Source organism: Neophocaena asiaeorientalis, unplaced genomic scaffold, assembly GCF_003031525.2.
Source record: "Neophocaena asiaeorientalis asiaeorientalis breed wild unplaced genomic scaffold, Neophocaena_asiaeorientalis_V1.1 scaffold508, whole genome shotgun sequence".
NCBI classification, from domain to species: Eukaryota; Metazoa; Chordata; class Mammalia; order Artiodactyla; family Phocoenidae; genus Neophocaena; species Neophocaena asiaeorientalis.
Genome location: NW_020172179.1, coordinates 692,361 through 708,998, shown reverse-complemented (window position 1 = coordinate 708,998; position 16,638 = coordinate 692,361). Strand labels below are relative to the sequence as shown.

General features: G+C 39.0%; 1 protein-coding gene across 1 annotated transcript in view; it reads left to right on the top strand.

Moving 5' to 3' along the window:
* The first annotated feature begins 2,897 nt into the window (after positions 1–2,897).
* Positions 2,898–16,638, top strand: part of NAMPT (nicotinamide phosphoribosyltransferase) — a 39,454-nt gene continuing 25,713 nt past the window's right edge. The window contains exons 1-4 of the mRNA XM_024760867.1: positions 2,898–3,265; positions 11,782–11,938; positions 13,900–14,003; positions 16,183–16,311. Of these exons, the coding sequence (XP_024616635.1) occupies positions 3,209–3,265; positions 11,782–11,938; positions 13,900–14,003; positions 16,183–16,311 (447 nt within the window). The 5' untranslated portion in view covers positions 2,898–3,208. The remainder of the gene's footprint in view (positions 3,266–11,781; positions 11,939–13,899; positions 14,004–16,182; positions 16,312–16,638) is intronic.

The following is a 16,638-nucleotide window of genomic DNA, read 5'->3' as shown; positions in this document are numbered from 1 at the left end:
TAATTATGACATCCAAATCCCCACTCATAGCATCATAACACGTACACATTTTCCTTACTTTGCCCAGGAAAATAGTTGGTTAGAAGAGTGTAGCACAGTCAGACCACAAGACTATAGAAAGTGTACCAGAACATTTTGTAATGGAAGGTCTATGAACAATCCATGTATGTGTGCTAATTCTTCCTGTATGTGGGTCACATTTACTCTATCATTTCTATACTTTTAGACTAAGACTCAGCAGTTTTCTGTGCGTCTCTATGTGATTGTAGAGGACCCAGCAAACTGAGTCAGGGGTGGGCAGCGCTGATAATCAGATTCACAAAGACCCATGTCTTTCTGTAGATGAGACCTTTTCCTTACAAAATTAGAACTCTGGGGTGTCCCCAAAGGGCCATGGAAGTTTGAATAAGAAAAAGCTTTAAGTTTAATTTTAAAATTCCTCTTTTACATTTGTCTTCGTGACAGCTTTTGCTCCCTGGTTAGGCTAGAGAAAGTTATGTAGGGTAATGGATAGGACCATTGTCAGGTGTTCCGGGCGGGTGAGTCCCACACCTACTTCTCCAGTGTTATTACTGAGGTGAACTAAGGTTTGATTAGAATATCCGAGGCAACTTTGAAATACAAAAGTGTACCAAAGGCTGTCTGGAAGGGTGTGTGGAAACAGGATGGTGCAGGAAAACCCACTTTGATCAAATGTATGAGTCACAGGCCTTTCATAGCTCTCTGAGGAAGATAGACAAGGAGCTGGATGCCCAATTCACCAAGCTTGACGGGTTGTTTGGTAGGAGTGGCAGATTAATCCAGGACTTTGAACAAAGTGAGGGGGCCCATTTGAGTCTTTGTTTTCGTCATTATTTGTCATGTTGCGGGGACCTATGAGAAACAGTTTCTCAGATCTTTTATATGCTACTAGATAAACATACTAAATGCTAGCTGTTAAATTGTCCTTCAGGGGAGGCCATTTCAAAATGAAACCTTGACTTTGTATTTGGTGATAATTTCATAGTTGTAAATCCTGACTAACTCAAAATTGTTCCTGCTTAACCGTGTAGTTACATATAGAGTGTGTCTAATTCTACCTTAGACAAATGGTCATTTTCTATTGGTAACATGACTTCATTTTCCTCTCTGGAGACTGCTGTGAGGGTTTAAGTTGCTAATATGGGTGCAGGCTTTATGAGTTTCTGCGTTTAACAAGCAATGCCAGTGTAATATTAACATTTTTACTTGCACTGATATTAAGGCTTTTCACTTTAAAATTGTAACTTCAGCTCAAAGAATGCAGTTCAAATTTTATTTTGCTTTTTTAAAAAAATGCTACCATAAACAAAGCCCTCTTTGTAATCAGAATTCTTTTTTTTTCCTGCATAAGGTGCATAGAACAATAGTCAGTTATATACATACATGGATTCCAGGAAGCTAAGCGAAAAGCATTTATCATTTAAGTAAAGTAGGTTATAGAAATTTTAAATGAATGAAGGAAAAAAAGCTCCAAATTAAGAGGAGCAAAAAGGATTATTTTTCTTTGAATGGCACTGCTTAAACTAATATAACAGAATCTCCCCTAATAAAATTTTTTATATTTTAATTATTTAAATAGTTTTAAAAGTAATTTCCCCTAGTAAACACACGTAAGGTCAACCAAAAAAGCCTCTTTTGTCTTAAACCTTGTTGTTGAAAATAATTCTAAATGCATTAGCATTTTTCACTACCTTGGTGAGTGCCTAGGGATATCTCACTACTTCTGTGATCTTTGCTTGTACTGCATCTACCTATAGATGGAGGCATTTGTCAGGAATCTGTACTGACTCTGTGACATTGTCTGGACTGAAGTTGCTTTTAATTGAAGCGGTGTCCGTTTTCGGGCAATGAAACTCTCAATTCACAGCCTCCACCCCGACCCCCCACCCCCATAAAATGAGACTTTCACTAATTTGAATGACAATCTGTAAAGTTCCCGTACTGGTTTTCATTAAATCGCTTTTTCCCAGCTACTTGTATCTTGTAAAACCTAAATCTTAAAAAAAAAAAAAAAAAAAGCAGCTATTGATCATGGGGACAAAGGGAATCTTAGTTTTACGCAAAAAGGCAACCACGTATGAGAACTGCGCAAATAGATGGTCCGCATTTGGCTGAAGTCATCCGACGTCGTTTCACTCGCTTTTTTATTTCCAGGTTGCCAACCCGTTTCCCAAGATTGAGCGATTACAACGATGACAAAAGTCAGTCTCACACCCTGTCAAAGACTTGGCTCGTTGCCGTTTACTTCTCGGCAATATTAGATTCAACTAGGTCTTGTCCTTTGATTATCTGTGAGGATTGAATTCAACCCCCGACTTTGGGCGCAGTCTATTTTCTCGGGGAAAGTCTAAACATCCTCAAAGGATCAAGAGCTCAGCCATAGAGCCGGAGGAAAGCGGAGTCGATGCTTCAGATTAAAGGGGACCCCCAGACCTATTCCTCACCGCCGCTCTTCAGATTTTAAAGCGAGGGTTAGGAGGACCAGGAGGGACACGAGGGATGGAGGCAAAAGGCTCGATCCTTAATCCGAGCCAGAGACAAAGGTGAGTACGTGCGCGAGGGGGACGGAGAGACGGGCAGAGGGAGGCTCCTTGGCCCCTAGCCGGGTGGCGTGACTTCAAGAGGACTCAGAAAACGGGCCAGGACTGGGTAGGATAGGAAGGTGCCAGCGGGGCGGGCGAACCGGCTAATCGCAGAGGTGGCGAGGCTGGGAACGCCCCCTCCCGGCCCCGCCCCACTGCGCCGGGCAGGGAAACGAAAGCCAAGCCGGCGCCCGGGTCAAGGGCCGGGGCGGCCTCGCAGCCTCAGGCTTCCCGGGATGGGCGTCTCCGAGGAGGGAGCGTGCCTCACGTCCTACCCGCCCCGCCCCCTGCGCGCTGCGCACGCGCGGCCGCGCCCCGCCCCTCGCGTCCCCGCCAGGGCGATGGGGCGGGGGCGGGGAGTCGGGGTGAGGAGGCCGCCGGAGTCCCTAGACTGCGAGCGCGCGCGCCGCCTCCCCCGCCGCGTCACGGCTCCCAGGCCTGCCCTCCTCTGGTCCCTCCTCCCGGCTCCGTTTTCCCCTCCTCTCACCCTCCCTCTCCGACAGAGCGGTGACTTAAGCAACGGAGCGCGGTGAAGCCCATTTTTCTCCTTCCTCGCAGCCGCACCGGGCAGCCCGCGGCGCGCGGCCCCTACACTCCGGCCCGAGATGAATGCTGCGGCAGAAGCCGAGTTCAACATCCTCCTGGCCACCGACTCGTACAAGGTAGAAGCTCGGGGCGGGGGCAGGTGACGGAGGAAGAGAGGGCGCGTCGGGGACCAGCGCGAGGCTGCGGGGCAGGGTCGGCCGGGCTGGGGTCGTGGCGCGAGGCGGCCCCGAGGGAAGGCGCGGTAGCGGTGGCGGCGGCGGCGACTAGGGGCAGGTGAGGCTGGCGCCGCAGTGGGGAGGAGGCGGATGGAGGAGGGATGGAGGGATAGACGGTAGGAGGCGGGGCCTGGGGGTGCGTGGTTGGGGGGGGCGCGGCGAGGGGCTGAGGCGGGCCCGAGCTGGTGCCGCGCGCCTGCTGCCCGGGGCTCGGGGCGGCTCATATCGGCTCAGCGGGCCGGCGGCCGGGGTGGCTGGGGCGTCACCGACCGAGCTCACGCCTTCCGCAGGAGCACGGCCTTTTGGCCCCGGGCCGGGCTGAGCGAGGGTTCGCCCGAGGAGCGGGTCAGTTAGGTAACGGCCCCTGGGGTTCCACGGTGGAAAGACTGAGCCGGGTTTGAGAAGTGGGGTTTCCCCCGCGGAGCTGAGTCGAGCGCGCTCACGCCTTAGCCGGCAGGTACGCCCCTTCCCGAGGAACGGGTGGGCGAAGTTCTAGTAGGGGTGCCAGAGCAGCCAGCCACGTTCCTGTGCCTGTGGCCCGGCTGGATCCCCCGTCCCATTCCACTGGGCTCCGCTTCATACTCCCTTGCTCCTGGTGATCACTCACGCTCCGTACCTCTTCTTGGAAAGGCCGATCTGCCCATATTCCGTTAGGACCACTGTGAGGTTTCTGTGAAAAGGAAAGTGAAACACGAGGTGTTAAAGGAACTGTAGTTAACCTTGGAGAACTTGTTGAGAGAGAAGCGACACAACATTCTCTTACTATGGCTATTGGACGCTTGCATGTATAGCTGACCCGTTAATTTTATTTGAAACTCACACACATTAGTAAAGGGAAGAGTGATTAAAGAGAAATCCGGCAAATATCCTTTCCTCTAGTTTCCAAATTATATGAAATAAACTGGATTATACTTTGCTAACAAGCTTTGTTAGCCAGGACACCTAGAAGATGACATGTCAGACCGGAAACTCCACTTTCGCAGAATAAATTTTCGTTTTTACTTGAGCAGCATGGTAGTTTGGAATGTAGTGATTAAAGCATAATGTTTTCAGATTTTGGGTTTTGTTGTGGTTTTTGTTGCTTTTTGTTTTTTCTTAAATATTCCAATAAAGCATTTTGGAGAATCCCATTTTACTTAAGTTCTCTGTTGAACTTTCCTTCCCAGCTGGTTTAAGATTCTACTTATGATAATTTAGGTGGGTTATTATTTAAAGTAGAACCAAGTTTCTTTAACAAGTGGTCTTTTAAATGGAATTTTAAAGTGGAAATCTACACAACTGCAAGGATATCATAGCGCTATCAAGGGTATTTTTACTTGTGCTCCTCTTGTGGTCTCTTAGTTCAATTATAGTGTTTTGAGTATTTTTAATAGTGATTTTAGAATGGTCTCATGCATAGTTTTCTAGAACTTTATCCTTAACTAAATCTTTAAAATAATTTTCAGATTTTTTAATGTAGTAACTTATTTTATTGAAAATGGGAAATGTAAACGGAGGTTGATTGGTCCAACTTTTAAAAAAAACAAAACAGACGTTTAAAGTATATATTCAGGGCTTCCCTGGTGGCACAGTGGTTAAGAATCCGCCTGCCAATGCAGGGGACATGGGTTTGAGCCCTGGTCCGGGAAGATCCCACGTGCAGCGGAGCAACTAATCCCATGGGCCACAACTACTGGGTCTGCACTCTAGAGCCCACGAGCCATAGCGGCTGAAGCCCGTGCGCCTGGAGCCCATGCTCTGCAGCAAGAGAAGCCACCGCAATAAGAAGCCCGCGCACCGCAACGAAGGCCCAACACAGCCAAAAATAAATAAATACAATAAATAAATTTAAATAAATAGATATTCATTTCTGTAATCTCATACTTTATTATACATAATGATGAACTAAGGAAGTAGGTAAATGTGGTTGTTTCTTCTGTTTTTATCCCGGGTTCTTGTTATAAATGAAAAGGACACTTAAGTGTTAACCATTTATATTTTCAAAATGGTTTAAACATTACAAAACAGTGTGCAAGCTTCTTTCGTTTGTAGTTCCTCTAGCCATTATATATAAGGAATGTAAATTGCTTTAACATCAATTTCCTGGGATGAAAGGTAAGAGTAGTTACCTTAAAGTTTTCTAATCTGCTAGCGAGGCATACTTAACAACACTATCAGAATTTGCATCTATTTAATAAAGTTTATTCCTGTACATTTTCAGGTCAGACTGGTGTATTTTATCCCATTTCGAATATAAAACCTTTTAAGAAGATTATCACCTTCGTAAGATATTTCATTTCCCTCCCTTCCCCACAAAAAACCCTCAAGAGGATTCAGTCAGGATGCTATGTTTTATACCAGTGGTTTACAGCAGTACAGTAAAATACGTAGTGAACTGCACACTCACAGTTTAGTCCTTTAAGTTTCATTTTCCTTACACTTTTAGTGGTCCTTATAGCCTCTTTAGCATTTTCAGCTTTTAATCTTCTTGGATGACGAGGAGACAGAAATGGTAATCTTGAGTCTAGAAGTAGTGAAATTACACTTTTATTAGGAAATTACATGAGAATGTTACATGCATATCCTTATCAGTACTTGCATACTGTTGGCCAGTTAAAGTAGGGAGCTAACAGCTTTAGATGTATTGGTGGAAGAGAGCAGGATATTGTTGATTTATTTTTTCTAGAACTGAAGCAAGGATAATTGGCTGTCTAGGCACTAGAGAAAGGTGTTTTGCAAGTAGATGGGATAGTGTCCAAGCGCATGACAACATGTGGGAATTTTGTTTTCACTTGTATCCTTTCCAGAGGGATCAGGACAATTTGGGCCAAAGGAGAGGCATTTAAGGTACATACTCATTTCTGTAATCTCATACTTTATTATACATATTGATGAACTAAGGAAATAGGTGAATGTGGTTGTTTCTTCTATTTTTATCCTGGGTTCTTGTTACAAATGAAAAGGACACTTAATCTTAAGTGTTAACCATTTATGTTTTCAAAATGGTTTAAAGTAAAATTATCTACTGTGTTATATTTACATTGTGCTAAGCCCGCTAGAGAAAGGTGCGTTTGGGCTGGCCTTAGCCATTGCAGTGCTTAAAAAGCATTTGGAACGTTTTTTTGTGAAAGAGACAGGTCGTTTTTTTCAGTTATTTCTGGGACAGCCATTGATCAGTTTCTGAATAACCGGATCATTAAAAGATTCATTTCTGTTCTATTCTTCCTTCCCCTTCTATGTAGATAATGTTTGTAACAAACTACAGCAGAGAATCATTTTAACATTTCCGAACATTTTACCTGTTAGCAGATTAAAATGGATGATGTTGTCAATTGAGCCCTAGTTGGAAAAAATAATGTATAGCACAAGAAAGTAATCCCTAAGCAATTTACAGTTTAAACCACATCACATGTTAGTTATGAAATGTGCTGTCCAGTGTGGGTTGCTTCTCAAAAGGTCATTTAAAAATGGTTATCTAGAACTCAGCACATTTTCATGCATTAATTTAATAAATATTGGAGACCTACTACATATTATAAAATACGAAAGATGTCCCTTACAATCTAAGATGGGTGAAAGTTGATTTTAGAAAAGTTATAAGAGGCTGTATAATTCATGTATGATGATTAAGCACCCAAGTTAGCTTTTTTTAAAAAAGAGCTTGCTTCCTCATTAGTAGTGGAATAACAAATCTTAATTTGGGGCTTTTTGGAGGAAAAGATTTGGGGATAGATGAGAATCTTATGGGCAAGTTAGTCCTGCCTTGGACTTTTAGCTACGCAATGTCTTCCTCTGAGCTGTTCCTATTTTTCATAGTTGCTTCTCTTTCACAGCTTCTGAACAGGCACTTAAGTATGGTCACAGCAGCAGCCTAAGCCTTGTGAGACACGTGGTCCTGCTGCAGTTTGTATGTCAGAGAGTACCTGTTCATTCTTAGGATAGAGTTTTTCCAGTAAGTTTTATATTATAAATTATAGGAAAAACCCAGGCAACAGAAATAAAATCCTGCATGTAAATCATGAACATACCTCCTAGGAAGGTTGGATTAGGTCAGTAATGATTGTAGAGTATCTTGCAAAACAAAAATACCAGAAACTGGTATCCTTTTTGTCAGTTTATGAAATCTCTCTTAAAGGTGCGGCAAAAAAAGGTACAAGTTGCCAGGAACTCTGCCCGATTTAAGGGAAGAGGCAGCATAATGACAATGGCTGGTTTTACAATTTATCACCTTCACCAAAATAATGTAATCCAAAAATCCTTAAGTTGTATTTTGAAGTTATTACCTCAAAAGCCAAATAGCAATGAATTATTTTCTGGGGCAGCAGAAGTCCAGGGCTTGACAAATCTTGAATAATATTGAAAAGAAGAAAGAATCAGTTACGATTTTTGCTGTTTCTGGCACATCACCTTTGAAGAGGCAGAGAGTCTTAGCCAATGTAAGTGCCTCTTATGAGTGCCCTTAGATATTACGTAGGTAACATAGCTTAGTTTGTGACTTTGAGTCTGTGATTCCACGTGCTCTTCCGTACACATGGTGCTGTTAAAATGTTGGCTTGTGATTATTTCTTAGTGATTAACTGTAAAAGGTGGTTAGTAGTAGTTGCCTTTGGTCGTCTGATCCCATTGTGGGAGGAAAGCTCTTGGAAATATATCACGTCACCCATATGGGAAATCTAGAGAAGCTCAAGAGAAAATTATACTTCGCTGTCACAGAAAGATTCTATGCAACTTAAATATTTCTCATACCTCTCTTGAACTGTTATACAGGGATATCTGGGATTGCAGTTTTTAGAAGCTTATTTTTTCAAGAAGTAAATCAACCACATAACTAACTGCGAAACTAAGTTTTATTAGAAGAGCTACATTTTCCTGTGTGCCTCTGTTCTTTACCACACATATATTTAAGTACTGGCAGTGCTCTGTTAGTTGCAGGAAGGCTATGCCACTTGAGGAAACATTTTGGGGGGTAATGTTTGGTTTTTTTTCTCTTCATCTTATAAGTAATTTTAAATTTATTGTACAACTATTTTCTCTAGTGATGTAAGTCAAAGCAATGCTGAAAACAACATGATTTAAGGGCTCCCTTTTGGCAGGTCACTTTAATTTTGAATATTATGAAACTTTTTGTTAGTGTTTACTTAACATATTTAAAACTAAGCTCTTGATTTCCCTACCCAGTCCTTCCATGGCTTTCCCCATCTCAGTAAATGGCACCATTATTCACTCAGTTGCTCAAGCCAAAAATCTAGGAGACATCCTTAATTCCTTCCCCTCTTTATTTCCAAACCTAATCTATCAGCCTACTTCTCCAAAGATACTGAGCCAGTCTCTCACCTAACCTAGTCTTTGGCAGTAGCCTCTTAATGCTCTGTGTCCACTCTGGTCACCCCATAATCCATTCTCCATCTCTGCCAAGCTGATCCTTGTCAGATGTGAATCAGATCATATTCACTCCAGCTTAAAGCATGCTAATGGCTTCCCACGGCACTTCAGGTAAAATTCAGGCTCCTTGGTAGCCTGTGAGCCTTACGTGATCTTGTCTGTGCATCTCTCTCTCTCTGACCTTACCATGTGCCTCCTCCCCATTCTCTAAGCACCAACCACAGTGGTCTTCATTCTATTCCGTCCCTGAAGTCAAGATATTTCCTATTTCCTTGTCATTAAATCTTGTTCACATGTTACTATCTCAGAGAAGTCTTCTTGGCCTCCTCTTTAGTCTCCCAGGCCCCTTCTAGTCCATCATTTTCTTTTAATTTTTCATAGCATCCATCTAGCTCAAATTATTTTGTTTATGATCTCTCAGCCCTCACTAGCCCTATGGGAGGAAGGACTAGTCGGTCTGTTTTACTTCCCCATCCTCAGCATCTGAAGCAGGGCCTGATACACAGTTGGTACAGACTATATATTTGTGAATGCAGGAGCTATTTATAAAATAACAATTTATTGATTTGTATTTCTGCTATATCATCTCATTTTCTGGTGAAAGTTCCAGGGGACTCAGGGTGATAAGTTTAGCAGAAAGTAAAATGAAGAGGACAGTAAACCTAGCAAAACTAAAATTATCTATTGGCTATATTCTTAGAAAATATTTACTGAGAAGCTCTGTTTAAATTTTTTTCCCATTAAAACAATGTGTATATGCCAATATAAATAGATTTGAATAATACTATTTTATTCCTCTTTAAACATATTGGGTGTGAGTAGGTGGTTGATAGTAAATTATGTTTCATAGTTAATTGACGGAGAGTTTGCCTTACCTGACTTAGATTCTTTAGCTAGATTCTGAAACAGTTTTCTTAAGTTTCTCCAAAGAAGATTTTAGAAGTCATACTTCATTTCTAATTAAGCCTAGACAGTTTTGTCTTTTTAATAACGTTTGTTTTCAGAGAGGCATTCTGAATATTTATGCAAGGGTTTTAAGTACCATAATTAAAGAATACAACTGAAGCTTTAAAATTATAAATATATTTAATTATTGTCCTGAACAGGAACTGTATTTGTATGATGGAAATTTTTCAATATACTTTTAGACCAAGATGGAGTTAAATGGCTTAGGGACAGTTTCCATTCAGCTTTTGGCTGCTTGGTCTACTCAGAAGATGAAAATAATTCATTTGCCTTCTCATATTTTTAAATCTGATACAGGAAAAGTAAATTTATAAAGATGCACCATTAAGTATCTGAACTGTAAAGAAGGTCAGACGTAACTGTTGAGACACAGCTATGAATCTGACTTTATTCAAATTTTACTTCATCGTGGTTGACTTTTCTTCCACCTCACTGCTTATTCCCACTAAGGGAATTGGAGTTATTTAGATTGTAAACTGGACATTTTCGTTTTTATATACATCTTGGGTACATTTTCAAGTGGTGATATCTTTTTCTAATCAGTTTCTGAAGTAGTTAAAGTAGTAGTCATTTATTACTATGGTATCGTTCATATGTATACATGTTTTTGCATTTTAGTGAATCGGCTAGTGGACTTAAGTGCTCTGGATTCTGTATTAGCTATTTCACTTAGCTACTTCTTAAATCTTAAACTTACACTGGTATCAGTCCCTGGGTTCTGACTTTTAAAAAACTGACATATACTTGTAGGTTTTGATGAGGCCTCCGTATACCTTGTAGTATATAGATATGTGTACCTGATCAAAACAGAAAGTTCCAGCTCTCTTACCTGACTTAGGCAATCAAACCACATATTAACATAAAGATTCACCTCCAAGATTACCTATGAGCTGCATCAGGGTGCTATTTTTATAGAGTTGCAACTTGCTTCTATTAGAAAGGAAACATATTTTAAAAACTTGTGACTTTTTTTCTCTCTCTCTGTATTCGTTTTAGAATTTTTGTGCAAAGCCACAAAGTTTCTTTAGGTTAAGACCAAGTTTTACTAGGATTGAGATTGTGCAGCCAAACAAGGAACACATTAGTTTTCCTAAACTTGAGATCAGAGCTAAACAGAAAAAATGGTTTATGTTCACAGTGGTCATCCATGAAACTTGGTCTGCAAAGATTTATTCCACCATTACCCTGACTCACCACCCTATCCTTAAGCTTTAAGGCATTATTATTCCTCTTCTTTCAAATGGGAAAATACACACTATTCTTCCAGTTATTCTTTATTGGTAAAATGTTGTAACCGTATTAAAATATAATAAAATTCAAATTATAATGAACACTTTTTTTTTCTCTTAAAACAAAAATAGAAAAATTTTCAACAGTGGCTCTTACCCAGATTCATGGAAAAGAAAGTTGTGATAATGCCTCTTCGTATCTTTAAATTCATAGAGATTTGATGTTGCATTGGATAGGCATTTATTTTGCAATTCAGAGGTAATTTGAGAAAAAGAAAGATTACAAAACAGGATATTTTTTCCACTGCTGCTGCTATTGCTTTCATCCAGGTTTTCACAGTGTCATTATGAAGACTAGAAGGGGTCATTTTCAGTACCTCACTATACAGATGAAGCAGAGTCGTGAGAAGTCGTTGACTATTGACTTGTCAAGAGTTCCACACTTAAATAGTAACAGTACCAAATTCTGCTTTCAGTTCATTCTTTTATATCATGTGTTTGTCCCCCAGGCAGCTGCTTTTCTTTCCCGAATGAAGGCTGTTCCCCAAGAGTAAATGAGATCTTTCTTGGTATTTTTTTTCCAAGTGTCCAGTTTAGAGGCCTTGTACTTCCTTCAGTTCAGTCCGTTTGTTTATAAAATTTAATACTCTCCTGCGGTTTTGAATTTAAGATACTGAACTATTAAAAGTATCTTAATAAGCATGATACTTACTTTTTATTCCTTATAGCCAGGAGAAGAAGCTGATCAATAGCAAATAAGTATAGTTTCTCTGGTTTTAAATAATTTCAAGCTCTTTTTATCATAATTTACATTCTATTCTTCTGGTATTTTCTAATTCAGGTATTTTCTCTTTCATATAGGTTACTCACTATAAACAGTACCCACCCAATACAAGCAAAGTTTATTCCTACTTTGAATGCCGTGAAAAGAAGACAGAAAACTCCAAAATAAGGAAGGTGAAATATGAGGAAACAGTATTTTATGGGTTGCAGTACATTCTTAATAAGTACTTAAAAGGTATTGTTTTTCCTAATATGTTTAAAACACTGCTTTTATATACCTCATCATAGTTTCCCTCTTATATTGTTGTATTCTTTTAAGTACCTTTTTGAATAGTCTAATTTTGATTTTTTTTTTTTAATTTATTTTTGGCTGCATCAGGTCTTCATTGCTGCACGCGGGCTTTCTCTAGTCGTGGCGAGTGGGGGCTACTCTTTGTTGTGGTGCACGGGCTTCTCATTGCGGTGACTTCTCTTGTTGTGGAGCACGGGCTCTAGGCACACGGGCTTCAGTAGTTGTGGCTCACGGGCTCTAGAGCACGGGCTCAGTAGTTGTGGCGCGCGGGCTTCGTTGCTCCGCGGCATGTGGGATCTTCCTGGTCCAGGGCTTGAACCCGTGTCCCCTGCCTTGGCAGGCGGGTTCTTAACCACTGCGCCACCAGGGAAATCCTAGTTTGATATTTATTTAATTACCCTAACTATTTTAGGGGTTGTTTTGGAATTTTTAGAAATTTGTTAATTTGAAAGCATTAAATTTTATAATTTGACGTATGTGCTTGATGTTCTAAATATGACAAAGATTTTCTGAAACTAGTAAGATTGGGAATAAATTTAGAAAAGTGAATAATTTTCTGAGGCTAATCTGGTTTGTTAATAGACTTTAGTCATTAATTCAAAATAAAGGATTTGTTACTGACCTGGGAACTCATTTTGAATTGTGGTAGCAATTATAATTAGAATATGTTTTGCTAGTCAGTTTTACCTTAAAGGCCTATTTTTCAAAACTACCTGTAACGGTGGATTTAGTCTCAAATGCATTTTTTTTTTAAGTTTTTGGCCACACCCCACGGCATGTGGGATCTTAGTTCCCAGACCAGGGATCAAACCCTTGCGTCCTGCATTGGAAGGCAGAGTCTTAACCACTGGACCACTAGAGAAGTCCCTCAAATGCATTTTAAAGAAGAAAAAAATCCCTGAAATAATTTCTGTGCTTTCTTATTTGAAAGTCCATTTCTAGTCTTATTTTGTAATGGTATTTGGGGGGGGAGGAAACAATGCCCAAGTTTTTTATACATTTTGGAAAATTTCATTTCTAACCTTTTCACATAAAAGTAATCTCAGAATTGAATACAGAATAACTTGAGTTTTATGCAGATAATGACGTTTTTCTATAACCTTGGCAATTTTAAGATCAGATAGTTCAGATATGTTATACTATTGAAAACCTACTTGGATATCCAAAGCACTTCATTGCAACAAGATTACCCAAGGTATTTTAAATGAGTTTACTAGCGATCTTATTTAGAGAAAGTTACCAAAGACTAATGTCACACTTCAATTTTCTACAGCTTAAAAACTTTATAAAATGTTATTAATTACAGCTAAAATATATTGTGTGTTATAGGCCAGCATTATTCTAAGTGCTTTAATTCAGATGTCTTAACTCATTTCGTCCTCACAACCACTCTAAAAGTAGGTACTGTACTATTATCTTCATTTTACAGATAAAGTTAGCTAAAAGTATATTTGGGGGGCAAAAACTTAGGCATTGTAAAAATTATTGGATTATCAGCCCCAAAGACATCCTTTATGAATAAAGTGAGCAGATTCACCTGGAAAGCCAACTATCAAAAGCTTACTCTCAAATCTGAAGACTGTATAAATTAATAGAGATTTTTTTTTAAATCTCCCAAGTTAATTTATTACTGTGATTTTTTTAAAATACTATACATGTAATAATCTCTTCTATTGCAAATTTGCTTTTCAAATAAGAAATTAACATTTATGCTTAGAGCGAGTGGTTAGAAGTGCAAATTCCTTTTCTGACTCTGCAGTTGACTCTGGGTGAATCATTTAACCTCAGTTCTTGTTTTTTTAATCCACAGAATGGGCGAAGTAGCTAGAGACATTAATCCTAACAACTCAGCAACTCACAGCATGCCTTTAGAAATGTAAACAGGAGATGTTTATTTTTTTTAGGTAAAGTAGTGACCAAAGAGAAGATCCAGGAAGCCAAAGAGGTGTACAAAGAGCATTTCCAAGACGATGTCTTTAATGAAAAGGGATGGAACTACATTCTTGAGGTAAAAAATGGTTTCATGTTTCGACCTATGTATTTTGGTTTTGCTTTTAGTTCAGAATTTCTTGCCATGGAATTTGAATAGAAGATTAGACTGTACACAACACAGGTATTCAAACCTTGGACAACACAGGTTTGAATTGCATGGGTCCATGTACATGTGGAGTTTTTTCAGTAGTAGATACTGCAGTACTACACAATCTGCAGTTGGTTGAATCCGCAGAGGCAAAATGACAGATGCAGAGGAACCACAGTTACAGAGGGCTGACCATAAGTTATACATGGATTTTTGACTGTGCAGAGGAGGGTGGGTGCCTCTAACACAAGCATTGTACTAGGGTCAACTGTAATTATAACTCTTTTCTGTCTGTGACCCTATAAATATGATGGCTATTTAGACATTCTTGTGAAAAGTTAATGTTTAATTTTTTTTTTCCTGGTAACACATCATTAGTATCTAAAATCTATAGCATATCTAAGTAATTTGTTGTAATATGTATTATAATTTAAATAACATTTTTCAGAAAGGTAATTTAATCCTTTCTTTGAAAATACATTATAATTAAGAAAGAGCATGATTATTTGGCAACTTGAAAATTTAAGCCTATTTTCTGGACTGTACATGATCTAAGAAAATAGATGCTGTGAGTCTGTCACTATGCAATACTTCTAGGACATTTCCCTTACTGAATAGTTAGAAGAATGGTTTGGTGCAAATCTATGAAGTTAATTTTCATTCTTTATTGTACTGTAATATTCCTACCTAACATGTTTGGATTCCTTGCTTAAACTTTTGGGCATCCAAAGACATGGGAATTGAGTCATAAGTGTTGAATGTCCCCTGGTGGTTTTCTCTGTTACAGAGATAGGTTGGGAATGGGATCTATTGGCATCTTGCTATGTTAAGTGTTCATTATCTTTAAAATGAATGTCTTTTTCATTGTAAACTATCAAACACAAAGTAATTAGAAATACTTTAACTTTCCTGCCTGTATCGTAATATTGAATTTTACTGTTTGGTAATTACTGGTCTTTGAAGAAGTTGAGTAAGCACGCTGCTAGTTTTCCCATATCTTGAGTAAGGTCAGTAAAATATGTTGGCTAACATATTTTGATTATGTTGGCTAACTCATTTGGTTGACACTTAACCCATTTGGTTTGTTGTGAGGATTATAGTTATAGGTAAGTTAAGTGCTGTGCTTAGTAATAGAATTCTCAGTGGTCAGGGTGGTAAGCCTTTTTATTTTATATTCAGAGAATCTTAGGGATTCATAGATTCCCTAGAGATAATCTTGTGTAACCCCTTTTACAAGCATGGAGTCTGAGACCTTGCGATTCTAAATGACTTGCCCACAGTTTCCTACCTGCTTTTGCATCCAAGCTAGGATTTTAAGGCATTATTCTTTCTGCTCTAACATGATTTTTTTTTAATCTAGTTACCTTGTCCCAAATCACATAAATAAACCTTACTAGCCAAAAGTTAGCCACAGCTTTTAACTTGAAAAAGGGGGAGGCATAATTAAATATCTAGTAACATACCATGTAGCCACTATATCCTCAGCCTAATTTGGGAGAGAATTGTTGCACTTGGATATTGACTGCCAAAGCTCTAGAAAGTATACTTATGATTGGTCTGTCTACTACCAAAATTGTATCAGGTCTACTACCAGTATAGAGAAAACCTATTTAAGATTCCTCTACTGGCAAGGAGTGCTCTCTTTTTCTTTTTTCTTTGTTCATTTTGTTGTGCTCTCTAATAGCAGTCCATTATTTTATCTTTCAGTCTTTAGCCTTTCTTTTATGAAAATGACCTACTTAGAAGAAAGATAGTCCTCTTAGAATATGTTAGAATAAACTCTTTTTTTTGGAAAGAATAGGAAAACAACTTTTTTGTTTCGAAATCAGTTTGAAATTCTCTTCAAATGACAAATTTTCTTAGCAGAAGTACTTTTATAGCGTAAAATTTAAAAATTAATGCTAGTACTAAACTGTTAATCATTTTAGCTAATTTTATTTCAGGAGGATAAGGATATTCTGACCAGATTACTAGCAATATAATAAGATCTGCAATTGCAATTTCTATGACAGTAAGTTTAGCTTCTGTAAAATATAAAGAACCTTATTTAAACAGGTAATGGCATACCACCTGTTGAATTAATAATTTCATTATTGTCTCTTACCAGAAATATGATGGGCATCTTCCAATAGAAGTAAAAGCTGTTCCTGAGGGCTCTGTCATTCCCAGAGGAAATGTTCTCTTCACAGTGGAAAACACAGATCCAGAGTGTTACTGGCTTACAAATTGGATTGAGGTGAATTGTTTTGTTTTGTTTTGCTTTTCACTTTTACTTAACATTAATTGTAGATGTAAAAACCATTCAACTGGGATTCTAGTTTAAAAAATGCTACCAATAAAGTTATGTAACCTCCTAAAATTTACTAAACCTTTCCAGGCCTCAATTTCCTCACCTATAAAATGACAGTTGGACTAAATAATCTTTAAGTTTCCTTCCAGTAAAATCTAGTCTTCTGAGATCTTAAAATCAAATTGTAAAAAATTATTGCTGTTAAAGCTCAGTTGGCCTCCATCTTATTTGTTGCAATCCTAAACATATACCATCATAGGGAAAGATTACAAA